General features: G+C 36.9%; 3 protein-coding genes across 5 annotated transcripts; 2 read left to right on the forward strand and 1 right to left on the reverse strand.

Moving 5' to 3' along the window:
* Window positions 1-1,070: 1,070 nt before the first annotated feature.
* Window positions 1,071-7,180, forward strand: LOC116178807 (tubulin gamma-1 chain-like). The gene is made up of 4 exons (XM_031498427.1): window positions 1,071-1,244; window positions 1,292-1,641; window positions 6,023-6,781; window positions 6,827-7,180. Exons 1-4 carry the CDS (start codon window positions 1,196-1,198, stop codon window positions 7,016-7,018), a joined length of 1,350 nt encoding a protein of 449 aa, XP_031354287.1. The 5' UTR covers window positions 1,071-1,195; the 3' UTR covers window positions 7,019-7,180.
* A 2,754-nt stretch (window positions 7,181-9,934) lies between these two features.
* On the reverse strand, window positions 9,935-14,511 carry LOC116178777 (ankyrin repeat domain-containing protein 16-like). Of its 3 annotated transcripts, XM_031498381.1 has the most exons (3): window positions 13,513-14,511; window positions 12,310-12,570; window positions 9,935-12,256 (listed from the first exon to the last, which is right to left on the reverse strand). In XM_031498381.1, the coding sequence occupies exons 1-2, from the start codon at window positions 14,466-14,468 to the stop codon at window positions 12,555-12,557; spliced, it is 972 nt and encodes a 323-aa protein (XP_031354241.1). In that variant the 5' UTR covers window positions 14,469-14,511; the 3' UTR covers window positions 9,935-12,256; window positions 12,310-12,554. The 3 variants fall into 3 exon arrangements, with proteins under 3 accessions (XP_031354241.1, XP_031354239.1, XP_031354240.1); XM_031498379.1 differs by lacking the exon at window positions 13,513-14,511 and having other exon boundaries at window positions 12,359-12,539; XM_031498380.1 differs by lacking the exon at window positions 13,513-14,511 and having other exon boundaries at window positions 12,310-12,538.
* A 2,711-nt stretch (window positions 14,512-17,222) lies between these two features.
* Window positions 17,223-22,340, forward strand: LOC116178778 (ruvB-like 2). The gene is made up of 6 exons (XM_031498382.1): window positions 17,223-17,295; window positions 17,435-17,663; window positions 17,711-17,867; window positions 17,932-18,651; window positions 21,851-22,101; window positions 22,152-22,340. The coding sequence occupies exons 1-6, from the start codon at window positions 17,290-17,292 to the stop codon at window positions 22,178-22,180; spliced, it is 1,392 nt and encodes a 463-aa protein (XP_031354242.1). The 5' UTR covers window positions 17,223-17,289; the 3' UTR covers window positions 22,181-22,340.
* The last annotated feature ends 3,442 nt before the right edge of the window (window positions 22,341-25,782 follow it).

Below are 25,782 nucleotides of genomic sequence, written 5' to 3' on the forward strand. Positions count from 1 at the left end.
TCAAAGCTCTTCAGTTTAGAATGTATGTGCGATAAATGAGTTACGATTCGCAATTTCCACATATCTTGTTTTTAGTTAAATTTGCCTACAAGGTAATGTAATTTTCCATCTTGCTTTTAACAAAAGGACTTTATTGTACCAAAGATGAGTCACATCCTGTGGATTTCACCCTTTCTTAGAATCTTGGTACCTGCTTACCTGACCCATAATTCCCAAAATTTGTTTTTAACCTATATGTTACCTCTTGAAGTTTACCTGTTACTTTTTGTGATGTTATAATTTTATGTTACGCATTCACATCATTACAAACAATTAATTTTACAACACAATTTGATATTAATTTGACGGCTGTTTTTTTTATTGGTAAGTTCTTTTTTTCCCAGCCTATTTCTATTTTTATTCGGTGAACTACCATTTTCAAAGTTTATTTTTGCAATGTAATTTATTTTGACTTAAATTTCCGAGCAACAATTACGCCATCTGTCGTCAGTAAATTGTAAACCCTCTATATGGTTTAGAACTATTATAAGAATTATTGAAAGCGACACATTACCCAACACGCTCCCTGAACTTTACCTAACGTACTAACGATCGGTGGAATAACTATAAATGAAAAACAATGGTTTTTCTGATGTTGCGTAAAACAAAAAACACTAAAAACACGTCTCCTATACCCATATATATAAGAGGTATATATATGCCTATACCAAAGTAATTTAACCCCAACATGGCGACCGAACCAACGACAAATCAAAAACCAGATTGTCACCACTGTTCTAAATAGTGTCACTGTAGTAAATATAGACCAATTTGTTCTTAGATTCTTTCCCGAACTGTATACCCCTATGAGCTGGAATACTCAATTGTGTCGATGAACTCCTTAGGGGAAATCTTTTCACATATAGTCGTTGAGCCGGCGTTCCCGTTGGATAATCCGTGTATAACATGAATGCTCGCTAGTTCACTATTCCAATGTTGTAGAAGAAAAATAATCAAAAAATATTTTAACTGAATGCAGTACCCTGTATGAAATTACACAAATGTAAATCGTATGTGGTTGGTAAACCTGATTCTATAAATAAGTTTGACAACATCGTAAACAAATGATTTGACAATTAACCGCCAATAATAACTGCCGGAGAAGGAATTTCGCTGTACGTTTCTTGAATGAAATCAAAATTAAATAACAGCGACAATGCCTTGCGAAATGATAACTTTACAGTTAGGCCAGTGCGGCAACCAGAGTAAGTACATTCCTCTTAACGTAATCGTTACAAGTGATGATTCGTAGTCGGATTCGAATTCTGGAAGAGGCTCTGCGCCGAACACGGCATTAATCCCGAAGGAATACTCGAGGACTTTGCCACCGAAGGCATCGATCGCAAAGATGTGTTCTTTTACCAGGCCGACGACGAACACTACATTCCACGGGCGGTCCTTCTCGACTTGGAACCGCGAGTCATTAATACCATCATGAATTCTCGGTACTCGAAGCTTTACAATCAGGAAAATGTTTTTCTATCTAAAAACGGGGGCGGTGCCGGAAATAATTGGGCGTGCGGATATTCGCAGGGCGAAAAATTGAACGAGGAAATCTTCGATATCATCGATAGAGAGGCGGATGGTAGTGATAGTTTGGAAGTAAGTATCTCATTGCGGGTAAGTTAAACTTTAAGTGAGAATTCTTATCGTTTTGTCCAGAGTTTTCTATGGTTTGTTGAGTCTTAATGCTGTGCAGACTCGGTGTTTTTTTGTCCTCTTCTATATACTCATGCACACTTGGGCGGAACAGCGGAGGGCAGTTGTCTTTTCCTGGGTTCCAGGACAGCATGGTACGAAAACATATACTTTTTATGGCAAAGGTGGCGCCACCACGTCGCGGGCAATCGCAAATCATAGGTAATAATCCGACAAGTCAGATTTGTTGAGATTTTGATTTATAGAATTTTGCTATTGTAGAGTTTTGGAGACGTCCCATACATTTCTAGAGTTCTTGCCTAGCGTTCAGACATTTAAGTTATAAAAAATCAATTTTGAAAATAAAGGGGGAACACTTCAAGAAGCCTCCCAATGTGTCAAAAGTGAACTTTTTTGAGAGTTCTGAAAAGGTCATCCTGACAAGTGATGTAAAAATCTTATTATTGATAGAATTTAAAAAAATGTTCATAAGGATATTGAAACAACTAAAAAATTTTCAAAAGATTTCTTCGAGGATTTCTTGAATGTTTCAAAAGAATTTCAAGAAATGTTCGGAAGAAATTAAAAAAGAATTCTGAAAGAATAATTGTAGATGGCGTCGTTTATAGTTTTATTATTTATTATGGGATACGAAAAATACAATAATATACCCTCCCCCTTCCCCCCAGCAGACAACAAAGGAATATTCATTTGTTCTGTATGCTGGAGCGATGTTCCATACTGCAGCAAGAAAGCTAGGAAGGGTTCTCTCTTTTGGCATTTCAGAAACAGAAACAGTCTTGAAATGAATTAATTTATAACAGTAAAATATTATTCGTTCACAAATACACAATTTATGACAACGTGAACTATTTATTACTTCGGTGTCGAAATTGGCACTGCCCTTAAACTAAGTTCGATTTGCTTATATAGTAACTAGAGTGTTCCGGAGCGGTCGCTAGTCTTCTTCAACGTTCTAGAACAAAATACGTCACATTTCGCGGAAAGATTGCGTCACATCCGCCTTCGTTCTTTATTTAATCACTAATAGTTCATGGTGCCTCGATGTTTATCGGGATTTCGGAAATATTCGCTACATTATACTTCAAAAAAAGTCCAAAAGAACAGTTCGGCTCGCTCGGCGTTGGTATGAACTCGGTATTTTGTGACCGAAATCGTGTAACTGCCCCGAATTCCGAGTGAGCGGTTGATTTATACCGATCTCGCCTTCGGCTCGTTCAACATGTGTAAACCTTCACATAATCTAGTGTCGAACACTGCTGGGTGACACAGAGGGTTCGAATAAACCCACAATTAATTGACTCACAGTGACAAAAAATTATTACGAAACACAAGAAATGAAAAATTAAACCCAAAATTCCTGAACTAAAGAAAAACTTACAAGGCTTGTTTGGACAAATTACCCCGCACGCAAGCGCTCGACAAATAAAATAAGAATAAGATTGTTTACAGTTTTTTTTAATAATTCTAATAATCTAATGACAAACTACTTCTCCTACTAATCAAATCGGGGGGACAGTCCGAATAAAATAAACAGCGTAAAGAAACGTACACGCTTTCAAACAGTCGCGAACCAGCAAGCCTCGTTTTTTCGTTGATACCACTTCCACAATAAAATAATCTTCTGCAGCACTTTCAAATAACACTGACAATCATAATTCAACGTGATAATGCCAGCTTTGACAGAACGTGTCCCCACTTACGCCGAACTATGCGCACATCGTTGAGCACCTGCACATCCCTTATCAGCATCTTCGTTGAAATTAATTATCGTTCGCCTGTTATCAAATGTTCTTATCACAAACACTTAATTTGGCCAGATGTTTCTTATTGCGTTTATTACACAATTACAGACAATTGTAAAATGGAAAAACAACTACGGAAATACAAATTCAAATGAAATAAACCAATTCTGTGCTTTTTCGTAAATACATGACTAAATTTGAATTATTTCTTATGCAGGTTGTTCCGTCATTATTTTTGACATTTAGACCGAACGAACGTCTACATGACGTTTACACAAAACACAAATCCGATTTTATTATTGGAATGCGAGGTCAAGTTTATTTTGTATCGGAATTGGTTAATGTGGTTAATATAGATAAGTTGTTATCGCAGCGTAAGCTAATTAGTTTCAAGATAAGAAGGTGCAGTTCATAGTTCAAGCATTACCCTTGAATCCTTTGGCTTTAGTTCGCTTCGTTGACTTTTTGCACCAGAAGAAAAGTTCATAGGATTCGTGAATCCAAGCGAACCCGCTTCCATTTCGCGAAAGTACTCATCGAGATCGTGATTATGCACTGGAATAAAATGCCAATGTTCCGCTGTGTTGATATTAACTTTGGCCAATTTATTAACTAGGTCTTGTTGCAGGTAAATGCACCGATTAAATCTGTTGTATACAACATTTTTTAATCGCACAAGTCGCGATCGAATGACGTCACTAAACTTGCTTTTATTATTAGCGATCCAAAAAAGTCTTTTGTGTATCACAATAAGTTTAGTGTCACTTTTTCTTATTTGAAAAGCGGTTCTCCGATTCGAAATTGTTCCTTCACGTAAATTTTACCACTCGTAAACCAACAGCTTTGCTACGAATCAAGACTGCTTTCTTCGTACTTGAATTTACTGTGATGCTTCTATTCGCACGCATACAAAATTGTAGGTAGCTCGCAATTTGTCACTCGAATTTAGTAAATATTTCTCGACGACTTCTCGAAACAGGCGTTCTCGCCACTTAAGATGCTATACCCGAAGTTAAAATTCTTTACTACTATTCGGAGAGATTCACTCAATAAATGCACGTTCTGGTTCTTGACGAATCTTCAAACATACTCGAGGATATTGCTTACAACGCAGCAAAAAATGTCGACTGAGAATCAATTTTGCTTTTCCCAATACGTTTCTTATCACTAGATATATTTGTTCGTGTTCGTATATGAGTACATTTTCGCGTTTAACTCGTTTATAGTTCCGACGTTATGTGATCACCACAATATGTGCATCTTCGTTGAAATTAATAATAATTTGACCAGATGTTTCTTACTTAATGCGTTTATTACACAATTACAGACAATTGTAAAGTGGAAACACAACTACGGAAATACAAATTCAAATGAAATAATCCAATTCTGTGCTTCTTCGTAAATACTTGACTAAATTTGAATTTTTTCTTATATACAGGTTGTCCCGTCATTATTTTTGGTATTTAGACCGAATGAACGTCTACATGACGTTTACACAGAACACAAATCCGATTTTATTATTGGAATCCGAGGTCAAGATTATTTTGTATCGGAATTGGTTAACGTTGTTAATATAGACAAGTTGTTATCGCAGCGTAAGCTAATTAGTTTCAAGATAAGGTGCAGTTCAACGAAGCATTACCCGTCATCCTTTTGTCTTTAGTTCGCTTCGTTGACTTTTTTGCATCAGAAGAAAAGTTCGTAGGATTCGTGAATCCAAGCGAACTCGTTTCCATTTCGCGAAAGTACTTATCGAGCTCGTGATTATGCACTGGAATAAAATGCCAATGTTCCGCTGTGTTGACATTAACTTTGACCAATTTATTAACTACCTAGGTCTTGTTGCAGCTAAATGCACTGATAAATTCTGTTGTGTATAACATTTTTTTATCGCACAAGTCGCTATCCAATGACATCACTAAACTTGCATTTAATCAGCTATTACTATTAGCGATCCAAAAAAAAGTCTTTATATATCTTAATAAGTTTAATGTCACTTTTTTTATTTGAAAAGCGGTTCTCCGACTCGAAATTGTTCCTTCACGTAAATTTTACCACTCGTAAACCAACAGCCTTACTACGAATCAAGACTGCTTTCTTCGTCCCTGAATTTACTTCTATTCGCACGCATACAAAATTGTAGGTAACTCGCAATTTGTCACTCGAATTTAGTAAATATTTCTCGAAACTTATGCGTTGATTTGGTGGGATTCTGAAGGTTTGTACAAATTTTATGTTAGCAAATAATATTCTTTTCAGAGTTGATTCTTACCTTCCGACTTTCTGATTTTGCAAAAATTTCTTCTTCCAAAGGATATTAATCCTTTGGATTTAAGTTATGAGAATCCTTTTGCTGTACACCGGGCGTTCAATAATGCTTTGGATTGATGTTTTTTTAGCGTGAACGTAAGGTTGTTTATAAGTTCATACCAGATACAGTACAAAGTCGTCAGATTATAATGAATCACATCCCAAATGAAAATCAGTAGTTACTCGCCTCAATGCACCACTCCACCACAACTCGCTTAGAACTATATAAGATCTGATCTTAATTCGTAAAAACAGCTGAGTATGTTTAGGGTTTCGTATTGTGCCATTCGATTGCCGGCGGAACGGGTTCCGGAATGGGTTCAAATATACTCGAGAAGCTATCCGATCGCTTTCCCAAGAAACTGGTACAAACGTACAGCGTGTTCCCGAATCAAGACGAAATCAGTGACGTGGTAGTTCAACCGTACAACTCGCTGCTAACGCTAAAACGTCTGACGGATTCGGCGGACTCGGTCGTCGTATTAGATAATACGGCGTTAAATCGGATCGCCGCCGATCGCTTGCACATTCAAAATCCGACGTTTACGCAAATCAACAGTCTGGTCAGCACGATAATGTCGGTCTCGACGACGACGCTTAGGTATCCGTCGTATATGAATAACGATCTGATGGGTCTGCTCGCTCCGCTAATTCCGACGCCGCGTCTACACTTCCTAATGACCGGTTACACGCCGCTGTCGACGGATACGGACGAGGTTAGCGTGCGAAAGACGACGGTCTTGGACGTGATGAGGCGACTGCTACAACCGAAAAATATGATGGTGTCCACGACTCAAGATCGCAACTCGCAGCACTGCTTCATATCGATCTTGAACATCATTCAGGGCGAGGTCGATCCGACGCAGGTGCACAAATCGTTGCAGAGGATACGCGAACGGAAACTCGCCCAGTTTATCCCGTGGGGCCCGGCGAGTATACAGGTCGCCCTCTCACGAAAATCCCCATACATACAGACGGCCCATCGAGTTTCCGGTTTGATGCTCGCGAATCACACCAACATCAGCTCGGTAGGTGCTTCGTTTTCGAGACGTACCTAACAGGGGAATTTTCAGTTGTTCGATCGCGCACTCCAACAGTACGACAAGCTGCGCAAACGCGAGGCGTTCTTGGAGCAGTTTCGCAAGGAGGAAATGTTCAAAGACAATCTAGCCGAATTGGACGTGAGCAGGGAGGTCGTACAAGATCTGGTTAACGAATACGTGGCGGCGACTCGAGAGGACTACTGCACTTACGGGTTGACATAGTGCGCCGCTCCAATTTCCGTCTTCCCCCCCATCTTGAAACGTAACGCGTTAATTGGTGCCATAACGATAGGAAGTAATCTCATGTAATATGCTGTTTATCAAAATAATAATGTTAATTTACCAGTCCATTAATGTTTAATTAAAGTTTCGCATTAACCGTTTTATTTTTGTATTTCCACCAACTGCAAACGTGGTTTACAAATCCCCGAATGTCGGCAAGTTTATGTTTCCCTTCGCAAGGGTCTAATTTGTTCCGCCCCCTCGAGGTAGTTATATTTGCGGGTTCGTATGAGCAATTCCCCTGTTTATCCAATCAACCTACTGACTTGCGCCCCTCATTTCCCCTTTAATTCAATTTAATTTTAGCCTTAATTCTAGGTATCAATTATCAATTCTAGCACTTATCTTTACGCCCTTGTTGTCCTGTTGGTTGGAGATTCCTACACTGTCTTGACCTCTTCGCAATTTAATTAGATCCTCGCGCGTCATTTGTGTCTTGATAAAGACAACTTCCGTTTGAGGTTCGAATCCTCTCCGCGTTTCAATGTTTTGTAGTGTACTTAACCCCCCAGGTTCTACGCTAACTTCACACTACAAGAACACGGAAATAAAGTCAACCCGGCAATGTTTAAAAATGGCCACCCGAATGATGATTCCCTCCAAAATTAAACAAGACCCCGCTTAAATTTGAAATGTGGCACGTGATAAGACATCTAAGGCAGGACCCCCTTACGTTAGTTGTAGACAACGCTTGCAATGATGTGAATGGGGAACATAAAATTATAACATCACAAAAAGTAGCAGGTAAACTTCAAGAGGTAACATATAGGTTAAAAACAAGTTTTGGGAATTATGGGTCAGGTAAGCAGGTTACCAAGATTCTAAGAAAGGGTGAAATACACAGGATGTGACTCATCTTTGGTGCTATAAAGTCCTTTTGTTAAAAGCAAGATGGAAAATTACAGGTCTTGTAGGCAAATTTATCTAAAAACAAGATATGTGGAAATTATTGAATCGCCACTCATTTATCGCACATAGATTCTAAACTGAAGAGCTTTGATTAGCGTAATCCCGCTCCTGCAAGATAGGTAGCCCGCCCCTGGTTTCGAGCCTACAGTTGAATGTCGAAGACAATCACGAAATTAGTTGTCGTAATTCAATTTTGACTACAGTTTTTACCACCCCCGTGACTGCTTCATTCACGGAGAAAATTGTTAGTAACAAACAACAAGTCAGTACATACATCAAACGAATCGGTAATTTCCACATATTAAAATAAAATGATCAAAACTTATATGAATGTTACTTCAGGGACAAGACCAAGTAATCAACATCAATAAACATAAACTAAGCAAGCATTACACCAAAAACGTAAAAAATTAGAAACAATAGCATAACGGTATCACATATGTGATTCTGCATTGCGGTTAAACCAAGTAAATTTATAAACAAAGATTCAAACACAAAAAATATAAAATGTGGCATACAAAACACAAATACGATATAAAGAAATACAAAGATTACTTACCTGCATTAAAAGAACACAAAATAACAGCAAACATTTATGGAGCGACGCGTTCTCAACCGCCATTCAAGACAAGATGCCTAACGTAACCCACATTCGTGCTTTCTGGGTGGCGCAAGAGCATTTCCCCACCTTCGTCATTTTTTTTAAAATATTTTAAGCTATAATACTATAATATATAATTATAATTTATAGTATTGGCATTTGTAAACTTTAAACCATAAAATTATTACATCAGTGGGTGGTATGATCCCTCCCAAGCTTTAGAGTTCATTCCAAGTGTAATGTTCCTAGGGGTTTATCAAGCCGACACTGAAAACGTTGACTTACCCTGTACTTACCGGTGGAAACTCTAGGAAAAACTACAAGCAGAACCTTTCAAGTCGAAAGGATGGACTTTTCGCGGCACTTTTGAATTTGGATGGCAGTCGGCTCGATAGGGAGGGCACGAATGAACTCCTACGTTGTGTAATCGGTTCTTATATGTGTTGGGACGTGAGACATAATGGGGAAGGGAATTAAATAAAAGACAGCACACAACAAGACCGTGCCAGGGGGAAACCTTCTACGGGACAAAAACCCCGGCATAGGCCACACAAGTGCATGAAATAAATCAGCTACAGCAATAAAATGCAAGAGAAAATACACATAAATAAAACATCTCAAATTGTATGATAAAAATCAGATAATCAAATCAAATGCAATTAAACAAGTTCAGAAAAACAAAATACACAAGACATCATAAATGCCGTGGAAAACCTGATGCTTCAATTCAGTACAAAAACACATCAAAATACCTGTACAATCAATTGAGATAACACAACTCGTAAAATAAATAAATTGCATGTACATAGGAAACATGTAAATGGCGTGGCTCTACTCCAGCCTTCATTAACATAATTTTGTTTAACACGAAACGTACATGTGAGAATGCCAATAGCAAGTATTCATGTGAAAATCGATTATCGCTCAAGCAGAACATATTTTAAATAGAGGAAATGTTAATGAGAGGGCCCCTGCTTGCATTGCTAAGATGCTAAGAACTGCAATCCACACGAGACCAGTAGGCAACAGATACAGCGAAAGAAGAAATTATCAAAGGTCAAGAAAAGAATATGGAACAATTAAGAAACGAAATAAGAACCCAAAATTAAGAATGCGACCAGGAGTCAAATATCATCCCGCTCTTATACAAAGTAGAATCGTCAATGTGAACTTGGCGCATGTATCTTTCGCGGTACGCGAAATAGCAGAGTGAGACATCAACAAAGAAAGAAGTTGAAACAAATCGGGCGCAATTGTGAATCTGAACCATTCGGAGACGCAGACATAAACAAAAATTTCATAAAAATCCGTCAAGCCGTTTAGGACAAGTTCATATATACCTACTTAAATAGATTTATTATTTAATTCTGCACAATATTAACACTTACACAATTATTTAACTATTCATGATCTAAATGTAAAATATTCAGTCATTAATTTAATCACTAAACTAATTACGTTGTTTTGTATTTATAAAAAAAATCAAGTCGATTCTATACCTATGTAATTAGACAACTCCATCATTTTCACAATAATAGTCACACAGACTTGATTAGGAGAATTATTTTTTGGACCACACTTCCGATCTTTCGAAACGCTGTCTCTTCAGGTGTCCTATCACATTGTTCTCACCACAAATGTCACAATTAAAATTTTTTGTGTTTTAACAAATGATGCTTTAAATTGCGCATGGTATTTGTTGCAAAATTGCAAGTATCGCATTTAAAATTTTTCGATTTAATGTGTGATAAGAGGTGCGACTTAAAATATCGTTGAACATTTGTCGTGTAATTACAAACGTCACATTTAAAAGCATTTGAAACATTGTGTTTGAGCAAATGCTTCCTCAGACTTATCTTCCAATTTGTTGAATAATCACAAATATCGCACTTGAAAACTTTCGAATCATTGTGCGTTAAGAAATGCTGTTTCAAACAATCCTTTCTATTTGTTGCGTAATTACAAATGTCACATTTAAAATGTTTTAAAAGATTGTGTTTTACCAAATGACTTTTCAACTTGTTCTTAGTATTTGTTGTATAATCACAAATGTCACATTTCAAATCTGTCGAATCATTGTGTGTTACGAGATGCGACTTAAAATGGGCTACAACTTTTGTCTCATAATCACAAACGTCACATTTAAAAACTGACGAAACACTGTGTTTTATAGAATGTTGCCTGAAATCTTTCCGAATATTTGTTGAATAATTACAAACGTCACATTTAAACAGTTTTGAAACATTGTGTTTTAGCAAATGATTTCTCAAGTTGTTCTTGGTATTTGTCGTATAATCACACATATCACATTTAAAGTCGCTCAAATCATTGTGTGATAAAATATGTGATTTCAAATAGGTTTTAACATTTGTCCCATAATCGCAAAGGTCACATTTAAACATTGTCGAAACACTGTGATTAAGAAAATGTCGCTTAAAATCCCTCTTAATATTTGTTGCATAATTACAGACATTACAAATAAAATCTTTCGTAACTTTGTGTACTAGGGAATGTTGTTTCAAACTTAGCTTCCTATTTGTTGCGTAATTACAAATTTCGCACTTCAAATTTTTTGAATCATCGTGTATTAAGAGATGTGACCGAAAATGAGTTCTAATATTTGTGGCATAATCACAAACGTCACATTTAAAACATTTTGAAGTATTGTGTTTTAGAAGGTGATGGTTCAAATTTCTCTTAGAATTTGTCGCATAATTACAATTTGCACACTTAAATTGTTTAAATACTTTGTGAGTTTGGAGATGCATTTTTAAATTCTGTTTAATATTTGTTGCGTAATCACATGTTGCACATTTAAAACTTGTGTGCTTCAAAAGGTGTATTTTAAAATTTGGTTCGTTATCTGCTGTGTAATCGCAGACTTCACATTTAAAATCTTTCAAAGCATTGTGTGTTAGGAGATGTAACTTCAAATGGGCTTTAAAATTAGTCCCATAATTGCAAACGTCACATTTAAAAACCCTCGACTCACTGTGTCTTAGAGAATGTTGCTTAAAATCCCTCCTAATATTTGTGGCGTAATTACAAGAATTACATTTAAAATCTTTTGAATATTTGTGTATTAAGAGATGCTGTTTCAAACTTTGCTTCCTATTTGTTGCGTAATTACAAATATCACACTTCAAATCTTTTGAATCATCGTGTGTTAAGACATGCGATTTAAAATTACTACTGATATTTGTGGCATAATCACAAACGTCACATTTAAAACGTGTTGAAGCTTTATGTGTTAGAACATGATGCTTCAAATTTCGCTTAGAATTTGTTGCATAATTACAATTTGCACACTTCAAATTTTTAAATACTATGTGCTTTAAGAGAAGCGCTTTTAAATGCCGTTTAGTGCTTGTGTTTGTACATTTAAAATTGGTAGTAACCTTGTGCACCGAAATGTGTGTTTTAAAATGAGGTTCATTATCTGTTGTGTAATCACAGACCTCACATTTAAATCTTACAGTTTGAGAATGACCTCGTTGACGAGTTTCTTCTTGGCTACAGTCTTCTGTCACAGTCTCGTTACGTTCTTCTTTTATAGTTCCCGAAGGATTATTGCTTACGAGAGTGTTTCTTTCGAGGGACCAATTTATGTCATCTTCTTCTTTGGGTTCAGTTTTAACGAATGCAAAGTTGTCATCATCCATGATGATCTATTAACATAAGAATTGTTTTTAAATTCTTTGACCACAAACATAGAACTTACTCTTGACTAATATAATGAGTTATTGCTCATCAGTTTTCGGTATACTTACAACCACCATAAAAAAATTTGTGGGAGCTTGAATAACTTAACATCTTTCCACCAATGGCCATTGTTTACTTAATACAGTGTTGCCAGTTTCCAGATGAAAAAAGAAAATCTCCAGTGATTTATTTATGGCCATAATTACATCCTCTACAAGCGGTCAGCTAAAGTAATGGATTTGTAGTGTACTTAACCCCCAGGTTCTACGCTAATTTCACACTACAAGAACACGGAAATAAAGTCAACCCGGCAACGTAGATTCCCTCCAAAACTAGACAAGATCCCGCTTAAATTTGAAAAGTGGCACGTGATCAAACATCTAAGCAGGGTCCCCTTACGTTAGTTATAAACAACTCTTTGACCTGAACTGAAGCATAGTTGGGAAGGAATGTATAATAAAACACTGAAATTGTGAAAAGTTTGGTTAATAATGATCCCAATTATTAAAATTGTGAAAGCTCGGAAATTTAAGTCGAAATAAATTACATTGCAAAAACTCTGAAAATGGTAGTTCACCGAATAAAAATAGAAATAGGCTAGGAAAAAATGAACTTACCAACAAAAAACCAGCCGTCAAATTAATATCAAATTGTGTTGTAAAATTAATTGTTTGTAATGATGTGAATGCGTAACATAAAATTATAACATCACAAAAAGTAGCAGGTAAACTTCAAGAGGTAACACATAGGTTAAAAACAAGTTTTGGGAATTATTGGTTAGTAAGCAGGTACCAAGATTCAAGGAGAACATTGTTAGTTACAAACAACAAGTCAGTACATACATCAAACGGATCGGTAGTTTCCACATATTAAAATAAAATGATCAAAACGTATATGAATGTTACTTCAGAGACAAGACCAAGTAATCAACATCAATAAACATAAATTAAGCAAGCATTACACCAAAAACGTAAACAATTACAAACAATAGCATAACGGTATCACATATGTGATTATGCATTGCGGTTAAACCAAGTAAATTTCAAAAACAAAGATTCAAACATAAAAATTTTATCCTGACACAGTATAGAGTGTTTTAAATGCCCTATCAGGCACCTGCCAAGTTCAGGAAAATACCATTTAGTCTACCAAACAATGTATAGTCATGTAAGTCTCCTGAACCACTTACGGGCTGTGCATTAGCACTAACAGAACTAATTACCTATGTAAATAATCCATAGGCGAACGTCCAAAGTTATCCAAGGTTGTATCATCAGCCCCCAATTGAATCAATAACCTTACAGCATCAGTGTGTTGCTTACGGGCCGCACAATGAAGCGGTGTCAACTTGTTACAGCTGGAGGCATTTAGATTTGTCGATAACCGAACTAAATACCTAATCATCGTTATATCCCCAACGCTTGCGGCCAAATGCAACACACAAAAGCCCATACTGTTAACCGCACCTAAATCAGCGGGACAATTAAGCAAATAATCGCACACTTTTACGTGCCCGCCGAGAACGGCTTCGTGCAGTGGTGTATTTCTGCAGTTGTCACGAGCATCTACACTGACACCTGCACGAATGAGTCTCTTGACGATCTCTAAGTGGCCGTGTAATGAGGCAACATGAAGAGCGCTCCTTCCGTTATTGGTGACCGCAAACGGATCTGAGCCGTACGAGCTTAAGAGTTCAAAAATTGGCGTGGAGCCCTCGCGGCTTGTTAAATGCAAAGCCGTCCAGCCGTCCTTGTTTTTAACGTTGACCAATGCGCCTGCCTCCAACAGTAGTCTGACGCACTCGTGGTCGTCTTTCGTGCACGACAGCATTAACGGCGTCCAGTCCGCGCGTTTTAACGCGTTCACGTCGGCCTTACACGCCAGTAAGGTTCGTATTGCTTCCGATTGAGAAAATTGGGCCGCCTCGTGCAGCGGCGTTTTGCAGTCTTTATTTTGAAAGTTGATAGCGGGAGAGTAATGCGTTAGGAGATACTCGATGAACGGGACGTGACCTAAACGTGCAGCGATATGGAGGATGGTGTCGCCGAGTTTCTCGTGTCGTATTTCGCACCAATGCACCTCGGGGTGCTTTTTCTTGAACGTCTCAATTGCGTTGACGTCTCCGATCTGGGAGGCGTGTAGGATTTTGGTTTTTTCTTGAGAAGTTACTGTGCTCATTGATATATGTGATTTACTCTGAGCGGGATCTTATTTGGCTTACATAACCTAACTTAGAACTGTTATTGTCGGCCAAATGGCGAGTAGATTTGATAACCACCTTTCATTGCAACTACAGCATGTCATTTGAACTATTTTTGCTGAAATTCAGGTTTCATTCAATTGATAAATGAACACTTTTAGTTCCAGAAGTACATGTATTGTATCTAGTGAAGGTAGCAGCCAGAAAGTCACAGCAAACAGGCCACTACCCTCAAAACCACGCCCTATTTTGAATAGAAATTCTATTAAATCGGCTGCTACTTTTTGGATGCTAGCTTCACTACATTCCTATATATACAATACAAATTCCTATCAAAATGGCCCTAAAGCTACCGGAGCGATTTATTATGCGAAACACGTATTCGAAATTACTCTCAAAAGTGTTTTCGTATGATAATTAGCTCCTGTACCTTTCGGGCCATTTTTAAACACCTTCCCGACATAGACTTCTCAATTTTTTTGGTTTTTCTAAAAGGGCATGCGTTATCAAAATTGTGTATCAATGGCATCGCGTAACACTCTCGATTAAGGCCGTTTTGAGAGGAATTTCGAGGAAGTCTTTTTGTGTAATAATTCGCTCCTGTACCTTTAGGGCAACTTTTAAACATCTTCCCGACATGGACTTCCCAATTTTTTGGTTTTTCTAAAAGGGCATTACATTATCAAAATTGTGTATCAATGGCATCGCGTAAAACTTTCGTTTAAAGCCGTTTTGAGAGGAATTTCGAATAAGTGGTTTCGTATGATAATTCGCTCCTGTACCTTTAGGGCCATTTTTAAATACCTTCCCAACATAGACTTTCCAAATTTTTTTGTTTTCCTAACAGGGCATTATATTATCAAAATTGTGTATCAATGGCATCGCGTAACACTCTCGTTTAAGGCCGTTTTGAGAGGAATTTCGAATTAGTGGTTTCGTATGATAATTCGCTCCTGTACCTTTCGGGCCATTTTTAAACACCTTCCCGACATAGACTTCCCAATTTTTTTGGTTTTTCTAAAAGGGCATTACATTATCAAAATTGTGTATCAATGGCATCTCGTAACACTCTCGTGTAAGGCCGTTTTGAGAGGAATTTTGAGTAAGTATTTTCGTAAAATAATTCGCTCCTGTACCTTTAGGGCCATTTTGATAGGATTTTGTACTGTATATATAGGAATGTAGTGAAGCTAGCAGCCGATTTAATAGAATTTGTACACTTTAGGGATGTAATGAAGCTAGCTGCCAATAAATAGCAGCTGTTTTAATAGAATTTCTATTCAAAATAAGGCGTGGTTTTCAGGGGAGTGGCCTGTTTGCTGTGACTACACCATTGAGTTAGAAAACTAATGGAGGGAATCAAATGCTTGGCCAGACGTAGACCCATATATATATATGCGTAGACCACGGGAACCAAAAGTGGCCTCTAACAGTGATTAAAGTACCACACCACTTCCGTTATCATTAGCGTCTCACTTCAGTGGCGTAGAGATATAATTTTCTTTCCACTAATAGGAATAATAACAAAAAAAAACGTATAGAAGGAGTAAAATACATGATCGTGGTAAAGTAAACAAAATAGACAAGGATGGGAAAGTATGCAGATTTAATATAATCATTGATTACAAATCTAAATATACATCGATGTGTTCCATTTATAATTAAGGCCAGTTTACTATAGCCACTACAACTTGACAACTCCCATTAAATTCATTGTGTTGATCAATAGCTACAATTGATTGGTTGGTCTCAGGTTCATTACAAGTTTTGATAGTACCTACTCCATATTTGATGAACATTTTCCCGTGCAACCTTTGGTCGAAATCACAGTCAATGAAGCGTTGTGAGCACAAAAGTAAATTTCGAGAGCTGTTCTTGAGATATATTTACAAATGTAATATTACCATTTTGCTCGAAGTACCGGTTCGTTTGGAAAACTACGAAACATAAACTAGGTACCTACAACCTCGCCTACAACATGATAAATGACATGTCTTACCGATGAAAGGAAATGCCCTGTTTCTTCCCTTTATGAGAAATTTTGCATGATACGCAGCTAATCATTCTCAATTCACAAAATTTGGTGTGATAAAAACACTATGCGGCAGTTAGTTATTTATATAAACCAGAGCACAAACCGATCCGAAATTATTAGGTACTTTAAAATGGAAAATTTAATAAAATTTGAATTTGGTGGAAAACTGACAGTGACAGGACCCGCGTTTTCATATGTCAAATAATGTCGGCCAAAATGTACCTTCACGGGAACCTATCCACGCGAGTGGCCTCTATCTGTGGCAACTTCCGTCTACAAAAATTCTTACCCCCTCTACCATTATATTCCCTCCATTAGTTTTCTAACACAATGGACTACACACTGTTCCCACATATTAATTCGGCTTCTATTATCTGGCTGCTACCTTCACTACGAAACCGGAACCTATAATTCAGATGGGTTCCAACCTCTGTGTGGAATAAACATTCAGAAAGGATCCTCGAGAAAAGTCAGTAAAAATCAACTCTTTCGGAAAACCAGCGTGCAGTAAAATTCGTATTCAGGACCATCAAAAAATTATAAAAGCATGAGCAGACTTTTCCAGCTCGATCTGTGAAAAAGTGTAAGAAAAAGTACATCACGCAACCCACAATACATATCAGTATAAAATGAGTATTCATTTTGTTACTGGATTCTAGTGTTATTTTCAGTGTTACGTTACACACGTGTTTTGTTTATTTCGTTAAGTTGGTAACGGTTTAGTTTACACATTTGAAAAAGTCATTGAAAAGTTTGATCGAATTATGGCCGTAAGTAAAATCAATTTATTTGTTTAATTAAAACGAAACCTCTTATTACTTACACCCCCCAATGCATGGCATAATGCAACCCTTACATCTCCAATTCGTCTTCCGTAGATAACCTCACTTTAATTTGAACGCACTTCAGGTATCCGCCGCCGCTAAAGTGCAAGAAGTACGCGAAATCACGCGTATCGAACGCATCGGCGCTCACTCCCACATTCGAGGCCTCGGCCTAGACGACAGTTTAGAAGCTCGCCATGTCTCGCAAGGTATGGTCGGCCAGGTGGCGGCACGACGGGCCGCCGGCATCGTCCTTCAAATGGTACGCGACGGTCGCATCGCCGGGAGGGCGGTCCTGCTTGCGGGACAACCCGGTAAGTAATCGATGCTACGGCACCGATTTATTAACACTGTCACTTAGGAACGGGCAAAACCGCGATCGCAACCGGTCTGGCACAAGCCTTGGGGCACGACACACCGTTCACGAGCATGGCCGGTTCCGAAATATACTCCCTTGAAATGAGCAAGACTGAAGCACTTATTCAGGCAATTCGAAAAAGTATCGGCGTTCGAATAAAGTAAGTGTACAGGGTGCTCCATAAATGCGGTATGAATTCATGCAAAAAAATTTGTCCGTTTTAGGGAAGAGAGTGAGATAATCGAAGGGGAGGTCGTCGAGGTTCAAATCGAGCGGCCCGCATCTGGGGTCGGAACGAAGGTCGGAAAGTTAATCTTGAAGTCGACCGATATGGAGACCGTGTACGACTTGGGCGGAAAAATGATCGATAGCATCTTAAAGGAGAAGGTGCAATCGGGTGATGTCATCACGATCGACAAGGCGACCGGAAAAATCAGTCGACTCGGGCGTTCCTTTACGAGGGCGCGGGATTACGACGCGACTGGTCAACAGACGCGCTTCGTGCAGTGTCCCGAAGGCGAGCTGCAGAAGAGAAAGGAAGTCGTGCACACAGTCACCCTGCACGAGATCGACGTGATTAACAGTCGTACGCACGGCTTTCTCGCTCTTTTCTCGGGGGACACGGGCGAGATTAAGCCGGAGGTGCGCGAGCAGATCAACGGGAAGGTTGCGGAGTGGCGAGAGGAGGGGAAGGCGGAAATAATCCCAGGGGTTCTGTTCATCGACGAGGTGCACATGTTGGACATTGAGTGCTTTTCGTATCTGAATCGCGCGTTGGAGAACGAGATGTCGCCGATCGTTATTATGGCCACGAATCGAGGGATTACGCGAATTCGGGGCACCAACTATCAGTCGCCTCATGGCATTCCTCTCGATCTTTTAGATCGTATGATTATTGTGCCGACTGTTCCGTATGATGAGAAGGAGTTGAAAGAAATTTTAAGGTGAGTTTATTTAATATTTTATTCATATTTTTATTAAATTTTTGGAATGAGAATATAATATGCTATCTTTTTATATTCAAATATACAGGGTGTTCGATAAAAAAAAATGAGGTTACATCTGATTTGATAAATGATTCAGAAATAATTCAAAATGATTTAAAAAACTTCTAAAAAATTATGAGAGGTTGAAATGATTCAAAAAATCCAAAAAAAATTGAAAAATATTTAAATTTTTTAGTGTTTGGCACAACATAGTGTTCCATTTAAAAAAATGAGGTTAGGTGCTTCAAGCACACGTAAAAAATTGAAAAATATTGAATTTTTTTTGAAATTTAATTTATAATTTAAAATATACAGGGTGTTATAGTTCACCCCGTACCCTTTGATAAATGGTTTCAAAAAATTTTAAATCATTAAAAAAGATTAAAAAATTAAAAAAAAAACGTTTCAAATGATTCAAAAAAATACAACTTAATTTATGTTTATTACGTTTTTTATATCTTTTTTGAAATTGAAATTGTTTGATCAATGTTGAATTTTTGCAGTGATATTTTTTGTGAAGAGTATTTAATCTGCTTTCTATTTAGATTCATATATACAGAGTGTCCCATTTAAAAATGAGGTTAGGTGCTTCAAGCACACGTAAAAATGGAAAAATATTGAATTTTTTTGGAAAGAGTTAAATATGCTATCTTTTTAGTTTAAAATATACAGGATGTTGTATTTTAAAAAATGAGGATAGGTGTGATAACTTTTTTTCCTGACCCCGTACCCTTTGATAAATGGTTAAAAAAAATTAAAATCATTAAAAAAGATTAAAAATGAAAACACGTTTCAAATGATTCAAAAAAATACAAAAAATTTAAGTTTATTACGTTTTTTAAATCTTTTGTGAAATTGAAATTGTTGAACAATATTGAACTTTTGTAATGATATTTTTTGTGAAGAGAATTTAATCTGCCTTCTATTTAGATTCATATATACAGAGTGTTCCATTTAAAATTGAGGTTAGGTGCTTCAAGCACCTGTAAAAAATGGAAAAATATTGAATTTTTTTGGAAAGAGTTAAATATGCTATCTTTTTAGTTTAAAATATACAGGATGTTGTATTTTAAAAAATGAGGATAGGTGTGATAACTTTTTTTCCTGACCCCGTACCCTTTGATAAATGGTTAAAAAAAATTAAAATCATTAAAAAAGATTAAAAATGAAAACACGTTTCAAATGATTCAAAAAAATACAAAAAATTTAAGTTTATTGCGTTTTTTAAATCTTTTTTGAAATTGAAATTGTTGAACAATATTAAATCTATTCTATTAAATTCATATATACAGAGTGTTCCATTTAAAAATGAGGTTAGGTGCTTCAAGCACACGTAAAAAATTGAAAAATATTGAATTTTTTGGAAAGAGAGATTAATATGCTATCTTTTTAGTTTAAAATATACAGGGTGTTCAATTTTAAATAATGAGGATAGGCGTAATAACTTTTTTCCTGACCCCGTACCCTTTGATAAATGGTCTGAAAGAAATTAAAATCATTAAAAAAGATTTAAAACAATTAAAAAAGTTTCAAATGATTCAAAAAATTTAAAAATACGAGTTTATTACGTTTTTTAAATCTTTTGAAATTGTTTGAACAATATTTAATTTTTGTAGTAATATTTTTTTTAAAGAGAATTTAATCTGCTATCTTTTTAGATTCATATATACAGTGTTGAATTTAAACATGTGGTTAGGTTTGGTAACTTTTACTTGACTCTGTATACTTATTTTGATAAATACAAACAAAATCATAATATTGGAATTTATTACATTTTTAAAATTTTTTAATGCTCGAATAAATAAATTAAAAATTTTTTTAATTTTTTTTAAAATCCTTTTGAACAATATTGGATTTTGTAGTGTTCCACATGACCTCATATGCTTATTTTGAAAAATCATTAATAAAATTAAAAAATATTAAAATTTACTACATTTTGTAAATCTATTTAATATTTTAGAAAAGTATTGATATTTTGAGTGTTAAATTTTTGGAAAGAGAATATAATATGCTATGTTTTTAGATTAAAATTAACAGGGTGTTCGTTTTAAAAAATGAGGTTAGGATTGATAACTTTTTTACCTGACCCCGTATACTTATTTTGATAAATGATTTAGAAAAAGTTCAAAGCTTCTAAAAATTGAGAGGCTGGAATGATTAAAAAAATCAAAAAAAGTGAAAAATATTTGAATTGTTTAGTGTTTGACCGAGTGTTTGACACATGGTGTTTCATTTAAAAAAAATTGAGGTTAGGTGATTCAAACACGAAAAAAATTTAAAAATATGAGAATAATAATTACATTGTTAAAATTATTTTTTAATCTTTTTGAACAATATTTTCTTGGTGTTGTATCTTTGGAAAAGGAATTTAAAAATGATTCCAAAACACACAAAAAATTAACAAAATTACATTTTTGGGTGTTATTTTTTGGAAAGAGAATGTATCTTTTTAGATTAAAACATACAGGATGTTCCATTAAAAAAAATGATATGTCTTATAACGTTTATCCTGGCCCCGTAGACTTATGGTAAAATATTACATTTGTTGGTGTTATTTTTGGAATAGAAAATGTAATATGCTACAATTTTGGATAAAAACATACAGGGTGTTCCATTGAAAAAAATGATCCTGGCTCCGTAGACTTATGGTAAATGATCCAAAAAGTTTAAAATGGTTAAAAAATATTTTTAAAAATTAAAAAAGGTCAAAATGAGTAAAAAAAATTGAAAAATAAGTGTGTTTATTACATTTGTTTGGAAAAAGAGTTTAATATGCTATCTTTTTAGATTAAAATATTCAGGATGATCTATTTAAAAAAATGAGGTTAGGTCTGATAACTTTTTTACTGATTCAGAAAAATTAAGAAAATTTTAAAAATTTAAAAAAAGTTTAAATGGTATTTGAATTCACTACATCTTTTTGTAATTTTGTAGTAATTGTTAAGGTCCATATTGAAACTGTTGACTGTTCTCTCAATGGGTTTGAATCAGTAACTAGGTAGGAATACTCTTAACCTTTCCCATTCGAAAAGGTTTCGCTCCAAATCGACAGGTCAGTTGGATCTAAAAAACAAATCTGCCCCCTTTTTTAAATGACGTCCGTTCCTTTGATACTTTTAACCTCACTCTACAAAAATCGTTCCTTCATAACTTGCAGTATCCGCTGCGAGGAAGAGGACGTGCAGCTTGAAGACAAAGCCCTGGAGATACTAACGAAAATATGCACGGAAACTTCGTTACGTTACGCGATACAATTGATAACGACGGCCGGACTGATTGCGAGAAAACGCAAGGCCCCAGAGGTGGGCATCGAGGACGTTAAAAAGGCGTACATGCTGTTCTACGATGAGTCACGTTCTATCCAGTATTTGACCGACTATCAGAAGCAGTTTATGTTTGATCACGGCGGTAGGTAGCTATCTGAGACTATTAGTTAATGATATTATTCTTTCCTGTAGATGATGCGGCGTCAATGGATACGACGTGAGATACAGTTCTTCCCTTGCAACTTTAGTGTTAATTTTGTTTAAGCAATTTGTGTTTAAATTCGTATTATAACGTTTCGTACAAATGACTTTTTATTCCATGTCGATATTGTTTCATGTAATTTGTGTAATCAGGATTTGAAATAAACAGTTAATACCGTACTAAAGCTGCGCCGCCTCACCTCACTACATTGCAGGACTCTAGCAGCTTGCGATCTTAACATGTTTGACATCTGGACCAGAAAAACCATAACCACCAGATACACTCTGTCAAATTCACCTCATCGATTACAATTGAGCTCGAAATTTAGCCATATTCAATCTACGGGTGCAAAAGTATAAAAACTCCGAATTATACCCTTAAAGGCACGGTAATGAGCTGGACATACAAATGCAGCAAAATTTTTTTTGCTTATTTACTCAAGGTGCCAGGTCAGTTCAACCTATTAGTTGACGTGTAGGGTCAATAGTTGATTGGCGGTGGCACGTCACTGTATTTTCGCGCGCGGATTGGAGTGGTTACGTGTGTATCGTACTAAGTTCAAGACCTTTTGCAGACACATCACATCACATCACCACTTTCAGACTTCCTCTATTTTCGAGACCACGTCGCTTTTCAGGACTGAGACTTGCTTCTGCACGGTCTGAGTTGGCACGGATGTTGCAACTGGGTCCGTTACAATCCCCTCGGGTCAGTTCGCTTCTCCTTGGGCTAAAAAAGGTTGGTTTCTGGAGACCATGCGGTGACTATAGACGGCTGGACGCATCAACAATCACGGATGTGTATCCGCTCCCATACATGCAAGATGTTTCTGGACAAATGCAACATATTTTCGAAATTAGACATCAGGCATCTGTCGAACTCTGCACATGCTCTCATGTTTTTGTACGTATGGAAGGTATGAAGACGTCGGTGCAACATTCATACGAAGCGTTTATGACACTGATGTATCTACGATACCACCATTCAAATCCAGCATCATCCAGTCAGCTAGAAACGAGATCAGATTCAACGAATTTGCTACCGCTACGCTGTAGGGGGAGTACTGTGGCGACCGCGCGACAGCACTCCATATATTCCGAAATAACGTCGCCTGATTGGTCCACGCGGTTTGACGTGCGAGCCCGACCGTTTAAATACCGGTCACGGGGCCGCAACAATTCCGAGCTGGGGCTCAATCCATACAAACACCTCTGAAACCAGACTCGTCAACCACGTGACTGGTAAGAACTGCGACATTATTGGGCCAGAAAGCTATACCGCTGATACCAATCAAGATCCGGACGTCCTGGACGTGACGTTACTGCAGACGTCATACAAGACCTGACGTCTGACAATCTGCCGGTTCTTCGGACCCTCAGTAGTGGCAGGTCCGCAAACTAAGAGCAGAACGAATTGGAAAAAAATTAACGCGCATCTACAGCATCGGCAACCCTATCATACGAAATGTTGCCTAACCCGACGAGTGCACTCCAAAATGCCCTACAAGGAAATAGAGGCAACTTCCGAGAGGAGATAAAAGCCAAGCGACGCCTCATACGAAGATGGCTACTGTCAAGTCGCCCTAAAAACTGCGAGTTTGTAGAACGGAAGGTGGACGAAAAGGGCCATGTCACCAAATCCCCAAAGCACAGAGAGGTTTCACTCTGTATATACAACTTACGACGATGTACACATTTTTGAGAGTCGGTAACCACGCAAATTTTAGAAAGGGAACAACTGTCTGCGCCATCTGAAGAGCACGAAAGTTGAGTGCGTTTGGCACATTGTTTTTAATGGTGGTCATGCAGGCATCGATCGTGATAGTTTGTTGTTATTTTTGTGTTATTTAATGCATCTTTGCATTTCTTTATATCGTATTTGTGTTTTGTATGCAGCATTTTATATTTGTCTGAGTTTCAATCTTTGTTTTTGAAATTGACTTGATTTAACCTTAATGCAGACTCGCATATTTGATACCGTTATCCTATTGTTTGTGATCGTTTTATTTTTTTGGTGTAATGCTTGCTTAATTTATGTTTGTTGATGTTGATTACCTGGGCTTGTCCCTGAAGTAACATAAATATACCTACATTTTGATTTTTCTTTAAATATGTGGAGATTATCGATTCGTTTGATGTATGTACTGACTTAAACATTTTCTCCGTGAATGAAGCAGTCACGGGGTTGGTTGGAGCTGCGACACATAATTCGAAACTGTCTTCGACATTCAACTGTAGGCTCGCGATACCCTGAAACCAGGGGCGAGTTGTCTATCTTGGGGGCAAGATTATGCTAATCAAAACTCTTCGGTTTAGAATCTATGTGTGATATATGCGTTGCGATTCGGTAGTTTCCACATATTTTTGCCGATAGTTGAATTTGCCTACATGTAATTTTTCATCTTGCTTTTAACAAAATAACTTTATTGCAGAGAGAGACACCTTTTGGCTTTGCATACATTAATGTACGTCAACTAAACTTCCCGGCTTTCACAATCTTAATAATGACGATTATTAAACCCACTTTTCACAGTTTCAGTTGTTTTATTTTAAATTTAAGCGGGATCTTGTTTATTTTTGGAGGGAATAGTCGTTCGGGTGGCCAGTTTTAAACGTTGCCGGGTTAACTTTATTTCCGTGTTCTTGTAGTGTGAAGTTAGCGTAGAACTTGGAGGTTAAGTACATTACAGTGTTTTTGAACACATCGTTATATCTAGAAACGCTACGGCCCCCCCCCTCTCTTTCCCTCACTAGCCAGCACACGAAGCTCTAAAGAGCAGCCTCCGTAGTCTTAATTTATAAGTTCGTGCTCGGTAGCCATACCAACCTTGTAAACAGCCCCATCTTCTAAAAATCGCGCGGTTGCCAGTTCTCAAAAATGTTCGCATCGTCGTAGGTTGTATATACAGGGTATTCCACATTTAAAACTATTGAGGTACTCCAGAACGACCAAAAATATAATCAGAACTACCAAAAATCTATCGTATTATTATTATTATTTAACATCCTTTTAGACTCTTTAAGATGCTTCAAATGCCCTTTAAGAATCGCCAGTGTCCTTTATAAGCTTTTCAAAGTCTCTCAAAGAGTTAGAGCTGTTGAATACCTTCAAGTGTTCCAAAGACTTTCCTATCGTGAGGTACGCGTCTGCTTGAACCGTATGCTGTCAGAATCTGTGTCTCGAATTTTGTGTTTTGCATTCAGAGATTGTTAGCTATGAGTTTTTTTGTCTTAAGTGACCAGTCTTGAGCGCAAAGCCTAAATTTTGAGTTCTGCTGGAGTCTGAAGGTTTTTTTAAAATATTTTTTATGATGTGACGTTTAACGGGCTGACGGTCACAGAGAATGAACATGCACAATAAACCCATACCTGAGTTGTATTCTAATTGGAAATACGAAGCCTTGACGGAATTCTCACGTAAGTGATAACTGATAAACAATAGGATATAATTGCGGAAGAACAAGGAAGACACGTTTTTACGCAGACTAAAAATAGAAGATGTGCGGATAATTGTACTTACCTGAGGTGAGAGCAATATAATATAATTATATTAATTGCGCCTTTGTTCAAGAACACGATCAAGACCAAAATGGTTACCTGGTGCCCAACGTGAAGGTGACAT

The sequence above is a fragment of the Photinus pyralis genome, unplaced genomic scaffold, assembly GCF_008802855.1.
Source record: "Photinus pyralis isolate 1611_PpyrPB1 unplaced genomic scaffold, Ppyr1.3 Ppyr1.4_LG8, whole genome shotgun sequence".
In the NCBI taxonomy this organism is placed as follows: Eukaryota; Metazoa; Arthropoda; class Insecta; order Coleoptera; family Lampyridae; genus Photinus; species Photinus pyralis.